We start from the raw sequence: 13,025 nt of genomic DNA on the forward strand, positions 1-13,025 counted from the left end.
GGGTGCGCTCTCTCTCCCCGGGCAGGAGCGCCCTTCCCCCAGCACGGACCCGATCCCGGGGGCAGCGGGCAGCCCACGCCGGGCCGGCCCCTGCCCGGCTGCGCCCCTTCCAGCCCCGCAGCGCGGGCGCGGGCCGGAGCCACGGGGGGCAGAGATCGCCCCCGCGGCCGCCGCCTCCCCGCCCCCGTTTCCAGCAGCAGGCACAAGTAGGCCCCAGGGGCCGGCTCCCCCCGGGGCCTCGCAGCCCCCCTGCACCGCGCCCTCCCCCTCGCCGGCGGACGGGCCGCGGCCGCGCCGAGCGGTACCGACCGGCAGCCGCCGCCGCGCCTCGGGCACGCCGCGGCCGCCCGCCTCCCCCCCGGCGCCCCCCGGCCAGGGCCTCACCGCCCGGGCAAAGCCCTAAGCCCCGCGCCGCCTCCCCTCGGCAGCGAGGGGCCGCGCTAATCGCCTCGGAGGCGGCGGGGGCACCGAGGAAGGGGGGACGCGCCCGCGCGCCAGGCGGCACCGCCGGCGGGGGGGGGGGGGCACCCCGTCCCCATCCTCCTCGCCCCGCCGGCGGCGGCACCCCGCGGCGCCCCCCCTCCCTGCCATCCCGCCGCCCCGATGCTCCCCGTCCTGCTCCCGCTGCAGGCCGGCCCGGGCTGCCCGCACCTGAGCGGCCGAAGGCAGAGACAGCCGGCTCCATCCCCCGCCGCCGCCCCCAGACAGGGACCCGGAGCGCGGAGCGGGAGCACCCCCCGCCCGCCGCCGCGCTGCTGCGGAGGCGCCCAACTGCACATGTGCGGCGGCGCGCGCGGGCCTGGCGAGCGCGGCGGGAGGGGGCAGGGGCGGGGGGAAGCGGGCGCGGGGGGAGGCGGCGGGAGACCAACGGCCCCAACGGCAGCGCGAGCGGGCGGGGGGAGGGGGCCGGCAGGGACCGCCCCCCTCCCTCCGCTCCGGGGCGGGCGGGGGGGGGCCGGGGGGTGTCTCCCCCGGCGGGCTGGGAAGTGACAGCCCGTTCCCAGCCCGCCTCTGCCCCCGCCGGACGCCAGCCTGGCGGGCTCCCGGCCCGCCGCCCCCGCCGCCCGGCCCGCCCGCGGCCCCGCACACCTGCCCGCTGCGGCCCGCGCCCCGATCGCGAGGGGCTGCGCGCGGGGAGGGGGGGGCGGGGGGCGGGCGGGCGCGAGCGCAGCAGCCCCTCCCCGCGCGCGCGACCCCCGTCGCTCTTTCCTCTCTTCTTCTTTCTTTTTTCTTTTTTTTTTTTCCCCTTCCCTTCTCCCCCCGTCGGCAGGAAAAAAAAAAAATTGAAACTTACACTTTTGTGCGTCCCACCGGCGTGACGCTGCGCGCTGACGTCACGGGGGTGTAGCGTGCCTTGCACGGGCACACGCGGAGCGGCCGAGCCAACCGCCCGCCGCTCCGCGGGCGCAGGGAGCATGCGCGGGATTTTCGCGCCTTCCAACTCCCCGCCCTGCGGCGCTCGCGGCGGAACGCGCGGGAAGCATCGGCGCGAGATTGCTCTCCGGCCCCGGCCGCAGCGGCCGCCCAGCACGTGGTCGGCGGCGCGCGCGCGCGCGCGGGAAGGCGCCGGGCTGCCCCGCGCCCTTATCGCGGCGGGACACGGCCCCGCCGCCGCGGGGAGGGCCGCGCCGGGGCAGCCCGCGCCACGGCCCAGGGGCGAGCCCGCGCCGCTGGGGCGGGCCTGAGGGGACGCGGCGGCCGGCGGCGAGGAGCGAGGCCGGCGGGGCAGCGCGGCGCGGCCGGTTGCTGCAACATCCTGCCGGTGCTTCCTCATCACGTTTTGGCCGGCCGTTACTTGAGCAAGCGCGCTTGCTGCGATCGTTGCAGCAAAAAATCGGCATTTTACCGTAAACCAAGTGGAAGTTTTCCGTTAGGCGGCTGCAGTGCTCGGCCTCGAATCAGCCAGGCCCGCGCCGAAGGACCCGGTGCTCGCGCTGGCCGCTGCCTCCGGGCGGGACCCCGCGTGCCGGCGGTGCGTGTCAGTTCGGGCTGTGTGACGCAACTGCGTGAGAATGGTGCAGTTTGGAGCAAAACGCTTTCAGCACGTGTAGCGAGGGCTGTGAACACATATCTGTTGATGGTAGAAACTACAGCAAAGTCAAAAAGCTGAAAAGCTGTGTTGCTCCTAGGAGCAGGGAACACTGACGGGGGGTGGGGGGGGGGGGTTGGGGGCAGGGAGGGAAGCTGCACATGCTTCTGCATGCGATACCAAGCCTGTGTTGTTCAATACTGCTCCGAACACCAAGAGGGGAGCTGAAAGCAAAAGGTTTGTTCTTTCTCCAAAACCATGCTGTTCCCTGATCATGGCTGGGAAAGATGACTAGTCAGGAACAGAAGACACAACCAGCAGAGCCACTCATGGAAACAGCAGAACAATCTAGCACAGATGCCAGAGGAGGTGCATTTCATCAGTTGACTAGATTCACATTTAATTACTTTTATACCTTACTCCATTTTATTTTTTTTTAAAGCCTTGGAGGAGTTGTGTTTTGTAAAAATGAGGAAACAGTAGCTACCTTAATTTTCTTGATAAATGGCAATCTTTGAAGTTTTTCGTTCACATTAACCCCCTGCTTGCTGCTCTGGGGTTCTGTTGCTCATGGAGTAGCCTGATTTGGTAACAACCATTACTACCCACTTTCTTCATTCTTCTTGACTAAGCTTGATGGTGGTGGACATCAAAGAATGAAGATAATGAAAATTTTTGTAACTGCTCATAACTTTTCAGTAAGAGGCAAAAACTTTCACACACACACAAAAAAAACCAAAACCATGAAGCACCCCAAACCAACTGCAGAGCAATCAATTGCTTCTTAAAAGACACCTCTTCCAGCTGACAGTGCTGCTCTCCACCCTCCAGGTCATATATGCTGTGCCTGTGGATTTAAACTACTGCCTGTGTTATCTAAGCCCCTGCGCACACCTCCCACACCCTTTTCTATGTTAATTATTGTAGAAAAAACTGTTGCCCGATCTCCTGCAGTCTCCAGGCTGCACCCTCAACAGGGTATGTCTGTCCCAAGGTAAAGGAGGAACTACAAAAAAAAGCAAACATGCTTTTGGAAAGGTAGATTTAAACGACTGTACTTGTACGAAGATACAAAGCATTTCCTCTGCTGTTGCAAGTTTTACCAAAGAGACCAGTGCCATTTGGAAGAAGTCTGGGGCTGAAGAGAAACCTTCTACCCTCTCTAGTACAAAGCAAAATTGACAGAAACTTACGAATGAAAAAGAAAATAATTCATTAGCAGTTGTGACTTGTAGGGACTAAGGTGGCTACGCTAGCTTTCAGAACAGAGGAGCAGCAGCAATCAAAGGACATACCTCCCGCAGCTACCTGCTTTTGCAAACCAAAACAAAACCAGCTTTTCTGCAAACATCAGAATTGACGCTTTGTTGACCCTAGTCAGTAGAGTGGCTGAAGACCACCTTTTTTAGTGATTCCAATTCTTCTATTTTCACTTGTCACGTAATCTTGCTGTGCTGCTCATGCTTCCCAGTAAGCCCCTCTCTGCCCTGAGCTGCTCACCAGACAACTGAACAAGCACGAACAAGAAAGGGTGTCCCGAGTTGCTAGCACTTATTTTGACACATTACTAGCTGCCCAAGCACAGCCACTCCCAGGTACTTTTTTTTTCTTTAGGAGACAGTTGTTCTAATTTGAGGTATTTGTAGCAGTGGAAAAACCATCTCTGATCTCTAAGCATGCCTTTCTCAGGCATTTTGGAGCTTTAGGACTTGTAGTGGTGAAAAGCTATTCCGGTTCACAACTGCTTTCTGTGGCCAGCCTCGCCCTCTGAAGTGTGCTTGAAGTGGGGAATGGATCACAACCTTAAACAGCATCACTGTGGCAGAACTCTGCGACAGACACAAGGAAACTGCGTTTCAAGAGGTTATGTGGAAACCTACCACAGACGCCAGAGGATATGCATGTGGGCATACTTTGACCTGCACGCTTCAGCACTGGAAGCCATGCCATCCTAAGGGAGGGACCTTTGCAAGCTCCTGGCTTAAATGGAGACCAAATCCCAGCTGACAAGCTTTCTCAAATTTCTGCTGTGTTTTAGGACATAAAAAGTACAGCTTGGTACCATAACCTTGAAATTGTTGCCGTTCCCCGGTCTAGATTTTGTCCCCCCAGGGCAGGATCACTTTGTCCCTAAGCCACTCTGGCCATACCATTATCGAGTTTGTCGTCTCCAGCAACCAGATTTTCCTAGTCTCTGCTGTCCTGGCAGCCAGTTCTTCCCACCCAGCAGTGGGAATTGCTGAAGAGAGGCAGCAGGGGAGCCACAGCAGTGCCCCTCCTGGGCTAAGTGACGCTGGTAGAGGTATGCCTTTCCCCTCTGCCTTTTGTTTCCTTTGGGGCAGGGTGGGCCACCCTTCTCCCAGCCCTAAGGACATCTTAATGTTCTTCCTTCTCGCTTCACTCCTTTTGTTGGCTCCCTCGTTTGTCCAGTCACCTTAACAGCGGATGTGTGGTACTTGCTGCTCTTTATAAGCTATTGCTGTTTCCCACAAAGGTGTTAAGGCTGTTAGCCTGGCTTGCCTCCTGTCACTCAGGGGTCCAGTTTCCTCCACCTCTGGCACTGCCCATGTGTTGGAGCACTGCCAGGATTCCTTACAGAGCAGAACTACAGATTCCTGCCCTACACAAACCCCAGGAGTGCTTTTGTGGTTAGATTGTTCCTGGGTTCGCTCCAACGGCAGTAAGGCTGCGCTAGGTTTCTCACACCCTCCATCAAGCATCATCATACAGCACTATTCTGTCATGCTAGGCACCACCACATGCCTCCTGGCCCACAAAGAGGATATCCAACTGTAAAACAAACAAAACCCAAGGTATTATGAGGCTGCTTTCACCTCATGTTTGAGGATTATTGGAAATATGAATTCTTATATCTTTTAAAAAGCTACGTAGCTCCATGGACCGAGCCACCATGGCAGCATTCCTTGAGCCATCCTAGACCCATGTCAATCACAGTTGCAAGACCCTACCTCACAGCTCCCACCAGATGGCTACCCACTGAGGTAGCCTGCTCTGTATGGGGTGAGCCCATAAGCAGAGTGGTTGCGGGTCCGTATATACCAGTCTGACCCTGGAGACAGGGAAATAACTCACAAAGTATAAGCGTAGCCCACACTACCAGCTTTTAAACTTTCAGTTTCTTCACCCTCATAGGGAACAAAGGCCAAAGGTAGCAGTTAAGTGGTAACATGCAAGAACTCAAATCTTCAGAGAAAGCCACACAAACCAAGCAACCCACCTCTGACACAAACCAAACAAAATAAAAAGACCAACCCGTAAACAGGTATGCTGAATGAGTTGCTACTCAAGCACAGAGCAGACCCTTCCTTTCCAGTCCCTTCAGTTCAGCTTCACCATGGAAATACCCTCTCATCACTTAAAAAGTTTCTGCTCTGTATCAGCTTTTCCTGTATTCTAATGATGCTGATCATTAGATAAATGAATGAGATAGCAGCACTGTCCAACAAGCTGAAACAAAAATTTCCAGAAAAGACCACCTGTTCTTCAACAAACCATCAACAAATCAGTAGATCTTCCTTTCAGGGCTTCCAGATCTCTGCTTTACCTACCTGACACAGAAAGAGAATATTCCAGAGTACAAGTATAAGGTTCCTGAAAAGCTGCAATTACATTGTAGTGGGCCAATTGTGAAATATTCTCCCTGTTTCCATACAGGCATGACTGATCATTCAGGAATAAGGTCTGTTGTTTCTATCCTAAGATTGTTTCAACGTAACTACCCCATTTTGACATGCATGGTGCCATTATTTGCATTTCAGGAAACATTTACAGTACCTCAATATACCTCCAGATTTCTATGAGGCAGATCTCAGACATCTGATTGTAAACAAAGTTATCATATGTCCAATAAAATTAGTAATTTGAACTTGCATCTAATATTCAATCAGGCAATCCAAGTCTATGTCAACAAAGGCACAGAACATTGATACTCAGATGTGGCTCCTACTTCTCTTTTCCTAGTTCTCCTAAAGCCTAGCCAAGTCATGACTGAATCAAAATTTGTTTGGGAAAGAAGTGACAGAGATCAGGCAAGCAGTAAGGTATCTAGGTATTTGTTTTCCTTATTGGACACAGTACCAAGAGGACTCTTCACCCAGCTCCTTTAAAAGAAAGAAAACATTTTCTTGATTATCTTTTAAGAGACACAAATGATCAGTATTTCCTACTCTAACTGGAATTTTCCAGAGAAGTACAATTAGCCACAGCAATTTATTTAGGAAAAAAGTTTACTCATCGCAGCTGTAATACTTTGTGTAATAGTTTCAAGGGCTAACTAACTGACATAATGGAAACCATACAAAGTCTTTACCACGGTCTGTCACAGATGCTTATTCTCCCCTGAAACATAGGTGGTAGAGTACATGTGAAATAAACATCTTTCAAAACCAAAATGAGGCATACAGGAGAGAAGCTTGTATTTCAAGCAGAAACTATAAGCTAAGTCAGTGGATAGAGTAAGCATTTCTTTCCCTACTACAGTTAAAAAACAAATTATTTTAGTGAGGCACCTGAAAAAGAATAAAAAGGTCTAAGCTAGTAGACTGTTAAACAGTACTATAAAATTTTTTAATTACTTCTGTATTTTGAAAACAAAATATTGAAATACACTGACAAATCAGTTTCAAGTGTCTTTTGTGTTACAGATTCATTTTATTAAAAAAAACCCTGTTTATAGGGCAGCTTTTTCCTTTGCATTTGTCACTGTTCCTTGACAACTTTTGGAACAATTCAAGGAGAGGTGGAATTGCCCTACATTCTTGCAACCTTTATGAAGCATTAGTGCCCAGAGAGAAAGCTCTGAATCCAGTAACAAGAACTCCACTATGATAAAGTGTACCCTGTCCTAATAGTATGTATACGCTCCAGGCTAGTCCAAGCTTCATTTTGACAAGCCCAGTAGATGTCAAGAGAAAACACAGGAGGAAACTGAGGGTTCTACAGTAGAGGAAAGAGGTATAAAGCACACATCCATCCAAAGCTTTGGTTTGCTACTTGGAGGACCGCTTTCATTTTAATTGACAATTTAAACCTACATAACATACACTCAAAATGGTTAGAAAAATGCATCAAAGTTATTTCAGATGATAGTATAATACTGACCTAAAGTGTTACTATATCTTCAATAGCATTGTTTTTAGCAGATAAACCTCAAGATGATTTTTAACCCGTTTGTCAGAGTAGACTATAGCCTGTGAGTACCTTGTCTTTATGACAGTTAAAGCATGGGCTTTTACAAGGCTTATTCAGCTACTTACAATGTTTTAAAGAACAGAGCACTTATAAAGATCACATTCAAAACACTGTTTTTTAGAACGTCATGATATTTTAAAGAGACTAACAATTTATTCAATGTAAATGCAATATCTAAAGACGTGGAGTTCCAAATACACATCCAGTCTGTCATTTCCAGTTTTGTGCAAATTAATTTACTTAAAATAATTTCAAGGCTAGCACAGTGTCATATAACATCCAACCTCCAAAGTTACAGACTGATGTTTTTCACATCTGCTTGAAATTAGACTTCCCAGTTTTACTAAATTTATTTAAAACAAAGAAAAAAACCTGTAAACAATTACTGTAACAGCAGTTAGCAACAAGAATGGGTGACAACTGTCAGTATTCAAATATAACTTAAGTTATGCCCTTTCTTTGTGTCAACTTTTAGTCAAATATGTAAATAAATACAAGAACTAACACAAATAGAAGTTACCACAACAGGAAAATGCATTATATGCTGCAATTTGGAATAAAATACCATACAATTTTGGCTGCATCATTTGGAATATGTATTTCACTGCTTACAACACTTTGATGCTAAACAGTTTAACCTTTTTCTTTGCGTAGAGGACTACACTCTTACTCACCATTAGAAATGTGTTTTGTAATTAATTTTTATACTAGTATATTAAGCTCCTAAATGTGAAAAATGACTCAAGTCATTTAGTGAAAGAAGATACCATAGGCACCATAATATTATTTTTTTTCTCTTTAAACAAAATCTGGTGATGAACCAGCAGAAACAGGATGAAAATCAAAAGGCACATTCAGGCAAAAAATAAACACAGTTTGCATGATGCTGTATTTTTAAAAAAATAATTTATGCTCTGAATAATTGATTGGGTCAGGAACAAATATTCTGGCAGATTCCAATCTGTCAGAAAGTAAATTTTGTAAAAACTATGCAATTCAAATTATATAATTTTTTAAAATGTTAAATTTTGTTTGTTTTAAGGTCAGTATAAGGCTTATGACCAAGTGCACATTAAGGAGACTGACTATCCAAAACCTCTAGTTTTCTAAGTGCATAGAAATACAATGAGAAATCAAGATATTCCTTGCAAGATGTATTCTTGTATACGTGCAAATCTTAATCAAGTACTTGAGCGTCTTTCAGGTCTCGGAACACATTTCACAATCGCAGCTCTCCACAGGGCAGGGGCAAGTAAAAGGCTTAGAGTAGTCACACTCAGAATAAGAAGATACACCTGAAAATTGCAAATAAAAGTCATTACCCCTCTTAGTTACATGGTAAACTAAGAACCAATTAGAAGTTTGAGGAGATCAGTCTCTTCTAGATGGTGTCGTCAAAAGACTTCACCTGTCTGCCTAACAACTATGCTTATTGTTACAAAAGCAAACAAGTGCATGCTCAAATCATCTAGTGATTTGTTTACCTGAAGATACAATCACAAAAGCAACATTATGAGCTTATAGAAAAACAATTATTTACACCTATAGTAATTTTGAAAGCTTAATGTTTGCTAAAAGGTCAAAAGCCAAACGCCTCTTTATTACAAAAAAAAAAACCCAACCACAAAACACCACAACAACAAAACCCACCCAAAACTACTCTAGTTTAATGATATAATGGCAACATTCACTGTATAAAACAACAGTTTGCCACTAAAAAAAAACCCCAAATAAAATCCCTTTAAGTCATACTGCACATCTTCTGAAAATGATCTTAATTACATCGTCTGAATTAATCTTATAAAAGAGCAGCAGGAAGTAGTTTTGAGGTCTCAAACAGAAGAATGACTTTTGGAAATTTCAGAGCTACATAAACCTCTACAGTAGATTATCACGTGAGAGCTGCCACAGGAAAAAAATGGAAGCCTAAAGGCCTCCAAGTGCAGTGGGTGGGCCCCTAAACTGGTTCTGTGATCACGTATGGGTATCTTGAAACTCTATACAAACACAGTTTATAACTCCTAATTATATGCAGGAGCAAACATGAAAATGAGTCACCTATACACAATGCTGTTCACATGTGGGTAAGTTTTTCACATGTGCTTTATTTGGAATTTGTTCCAGCATTATATAGCCCACTTGCTCAAACAATGAACAGCTCAGAGCGCCAGCAGAGTATTTTTGTGAGCAGAGACACAGAGGAGAAAACAGCTAGCACTACAAAGTGAGGTCAGTTGTTGTATCTCTACAGCCATAATTTACTTAATTTCACAAAGCAGACTTCATCTTGAAAAAAATAATGTTCTCACAGCTTCAATATAAAACTTAGTTTAAGACTTCCCTCCATGGGGATTTTTTCATGACTAGTGAAAAAGCTTGTTGTTTCTTCTGCAGAGGATTTTAAATAAACAAGCTTTGCAGGTAAAGATTACAAGTTTACTTGTTTAAGTGTTAAGGCAATTTCCACTTCACCATATCTGCTCTGTAGTTCTTATTTAATAATATTTCCTTAGTCAAACCCTATACTTTCAGTTACCTCTTTCTATAGCGGTATCAAGATTTTAAAAGCAAAAGCTTCTCAGTCTTAGTGACGTGGGTGCTATCTACAGCTCACTGCTCAGTTAATAAAGAAATTATAAGTGAGAGCAGTTAAGGTAAAGCATTTATAACTAAGCTATTTAAAACTAAACCCTGCTATTTAAAATATTAAACTACAGTATGAAACAAGTAAAAAACAGAGCCAAGAACACTTGTCAGGGACATAAATGTCTCCATTTGTATGCTAACAGTTGAAGGATGCCACAAAATTGGAATGTATTGGTATTTCAGATACACTGTAATACAAAATCCCAGTAAAATATTCAGGTGCAAAAAGCAAAGTTAATAACTATAGAACAGCTTACCTCCCGAGATATGATCCCTGCTCTCCGTGCTCTACTTCCCAGAACAAAAGAGAATTCACTGACTTGTGCCAGTCCTGCTGAGACAATCCACTTGATATACTGGCTGGTCTTTGGAAGAATCAGAGAAAGGACAAGCACTGCCAAGACAAACTTTAAAAACATTGTTTTTTGGGGTTGTTGTGGGCTTGTTTTGTTTGTTTGGTTTTTAAATAACAGAAGTGTAATAAAGAAAGCAGTACAATCTTTGTAAGATACATAGCATCTAATGCAGTAATTCTGGACATAAACTAGTACACTTATAAATGCATCTTCTGTATTAATGCCAAAAGAGACAAATGTACATTGCACAGTAAAAAGCAGTATCTTGTTGACTATAATAAAAACACTTGATAATTTTGTCACAAATCTCAAGCTAGATAGGTAGATGTTTCTCTGTGTAGCTTACTTTAAATTTCAAATAAAATCTTTCATTTTTTTAATACCCTAAGAATGTTGTATCAAAACGTATTCTAATCAGTAAGATTCCTCCAAATACGGATTTGCATAAAGAAGTAACATTCTCTGTTACATCAGATGTTCAGATCTCGCACAGAATTTTCATTAGGGCATGCAGCACAAAGATTATTTAGATTATTAAAAGATAAAAAAGAGAAAAAGAAAATACCTTCATTATGACCACAGACAATGTAAGGAATAGTAAGACCGTGAGTTCATAGATTACAAATGTGGGAAAAACATGAAGTCCTAAGAGGAAAGAAAACAATATTTCAAAGTTTAAGGACAACACCATAATCTGATCATTTTCTGAATTAATAACAGATTTAATTAAGACTCTCTTCTCAGAAACAAACAAACAAAAAGCCCTGACATACCTACCAACACTACCTACTTGATCACTAAAGCACTTCCTGCGCTATCCAACCATTTTTCCTTTGGAGTGGTTTAACACAAACAATATTCTCAGTTGAGTTAAATTGTGTATGACTGATGCACAAGCACTTCTGTTTATGAAGTTTTCTCTTTTCCACACCAGTCAACAATCCAAATCTGAAACACACATCTAATGAAAGCTATAAAAATACTGCAGGAAAATAATTCCTTTGTTCTGCACAGCGACTATAATGCACTTTGCTAGCCATTTAACATTTTTGTATGAGATGGTAATGGACTATCACTATGGGACGAACGTGATATTCAGTATTTGTATAGGCTGCAGCCACAACAGAAAGTGTAACTGTTTTGATCCCATGACCCTCACTTGCAAAGGCTGAAAGTCACATGAACCGGGAAAGTCACTTAGACTGGAATTGGGTCAAGTCATAAACCCCTGAGCATGGTCTAAGAATTGAGGAATTATATAAAACCCCATTGCTATGATGTTGTTGGGTTTTTTTTCAGGGGTGAGGTGTCTCTTCCCCCCCCCATCCCCCCAATTCTTCTGTCATTTTACTTTGTTAGTTGTATGAGGCAAGATAACAAGAACCATAAAGAACACAGAAATTTAAAACTAAATCCCACTAACATTAAACATAAGAAAAAGAAATACTTGCTGAAGAATTCACACAGAATCATGGAAATATCAGGGTTGGAAAGCACCTCTGGAGATCATCTAGTCCAACCCCCTGCTACAGCAGGTTCTCCCAGAGAAAGTTGCAGAGTCGCATCCAGGTGGGTTTTGAATGTCTCCAAATAATTAGTCCTGGAGTCACTCAGAAAGAATGTTACTCAACTGACTAAGTCCATTTTTTCCTCCTAGGGTATGAGGAACTTGTGCTGGCAAACATAACTGTATCTTTGGAAGCTTATTGCTCTTTCATAAAAGCTCTTAAAAAGAGGAACCAAAACAGGGGTGGTGTTCCTCATAAATCCATAATAGCTCCAGTTCCCCAACCCTATTATTTCTAGTGAAGGACAAGACAGTTGAGTTTTCTAAAGCATGAGGCATGTAAATCAATGCTGTAACTTCTTACTTTAATGCAAGACAAGTTTTCATTAATCCTTCCTGCCCTATAGCGCACCACAGATCTGGAGAACTACAGAAAACTACGTCATTTCTCTTCTTGAGTGCACAAGAGAAGTTACTTACAGTAACTTCACAATGATTTGCTCATATGCACATTCCCTTCTGAACGGAAACATACATCAAGTACATCAGATATTTTTATGCAGGTAATATACCCAGTCAGCATGTACACACCCTGTTTTATTTCTTAAATTCCTTCCAACTACTGAAGCATAAATGCAAAAGACTATCAGAATAAGGGGAGAGATAGCAGAATAAGAGCGATGAACACCTCACCAAAAAAAGAAATCCAAATGTGTGTACACATGCACATAGAGGGACAAGTAGTTTCTTTTTTTTACTGTGTATCATATGCATGTTGCTCATTCACCTTTAGGCTTGTCTCAGAAACATACATGAAAACAACTAGAAAACTACAGCCTATAACAATGTCTTGTTTGGCAAGAGGGCCAAAGCTCTGCCACATCTGGAATTGAAGATTTCAGGGGGAGGCCCAGTGCTCTCATCACTCCTGGTGGAGATACCTTTTCAGTTCTGGCACAGACAGGCAGTCTGAAGTCCATTTGAACTGTTGCCCGACATGGAGATTATTACCATATTCCAAAGAGCTGAGGCACAAACTACCACAGATTTCTACCAGTCCTATGGGGGTAAGTGTCTGCAAGGTGAAGCAAGCCTTAACCTGTTACATACACTATTCTGAGCAAGCAAACCAACATCCCAGCACACAGACACGTTTCGGGGAAAATAAATCCCACCACAGTGAATTTCATGGTTAGACTTTTGCCCCAGCCCTAGATGAAAACTTTGGATAAGGCCAGAAGTCATATCAGACTACTATGCAGGGACATGAAGCCTC

At 45.3% G+C, this 13,025-nt stretch overlaps 2 protein-coding genes across 5 annotated transcripts in view; both read right to left on the reverse strand.

The window, feature by feature from the left end:
* TFDP1 (transcription factor Dp-1) overlaps positions 1 to 1,431 on the reverse strand; it is a 49,680-nt gene extending 48,249 nt beyond the window's left edge. Inside the window, exon 1 of one of the 3 annotated variants that reach the window (XM_055801913.1) lies at positions 1,295 to 1,431. The gene's annotated coding sequence lies outside the window, so the exon portion shown is untranslated. Of the gene's footprint in view, positions 1 to 651; positions 815 to 1,294 lie in introns of those variants that run through there. The other 2 variants (XM_055801914.1, XM_055801912.1) reach the window with 2 other exon arrangements.
* Positions 1,432 to 6,676: 5,245 nt separating this feature from the next.
* The window catches only part of TMCO3 (transmembrane and coiled-coil domains 3), a 36,050-nt gene continuing 29,701 nt past the window's right edge, over positions 6,677 to 13,025 (reverse strand). For both annotated transcript variants that reach the window (XM_055802650.1, XM_055802651.1), the window contains 3 exons: positions 10,808 to 10,887; positions 10,144 to 10,293; positions 6,677 to 8,535 (listed from right to left, as the gene is read on the reverse strand). In XM_055802650.1, coding sequence (XP_055658625.1) covers positions 8,422 to 8,535; positions 10,144 to 10,293; positions 10,808 to 10,887 — 344 coding nt within the window. In that variant the 3' untranslated portion in view covers positions 6,677 to 8,421. The remainder of the gene's footprint in view (positions 8,536 to 10,143; positions 10,294 to 10,807; positions 10,888 to 13,025) is intronic.

This window comes from Falco peregrinus, chromosome 4 (assembly GCF_023634155.1).
Source record: "Falco peregrinus isolate bFalPer1 chromosome 4, bFalPer1.pri, whole genome shotgun sequence".
In the NCBI taxonomy this organism is placed as follows: domain Eukaryota; kingdom Metazoa; phylum Chordata; class Aves; order Falconiformes; family Falconidae; genus Falco; species Falco peregrinus.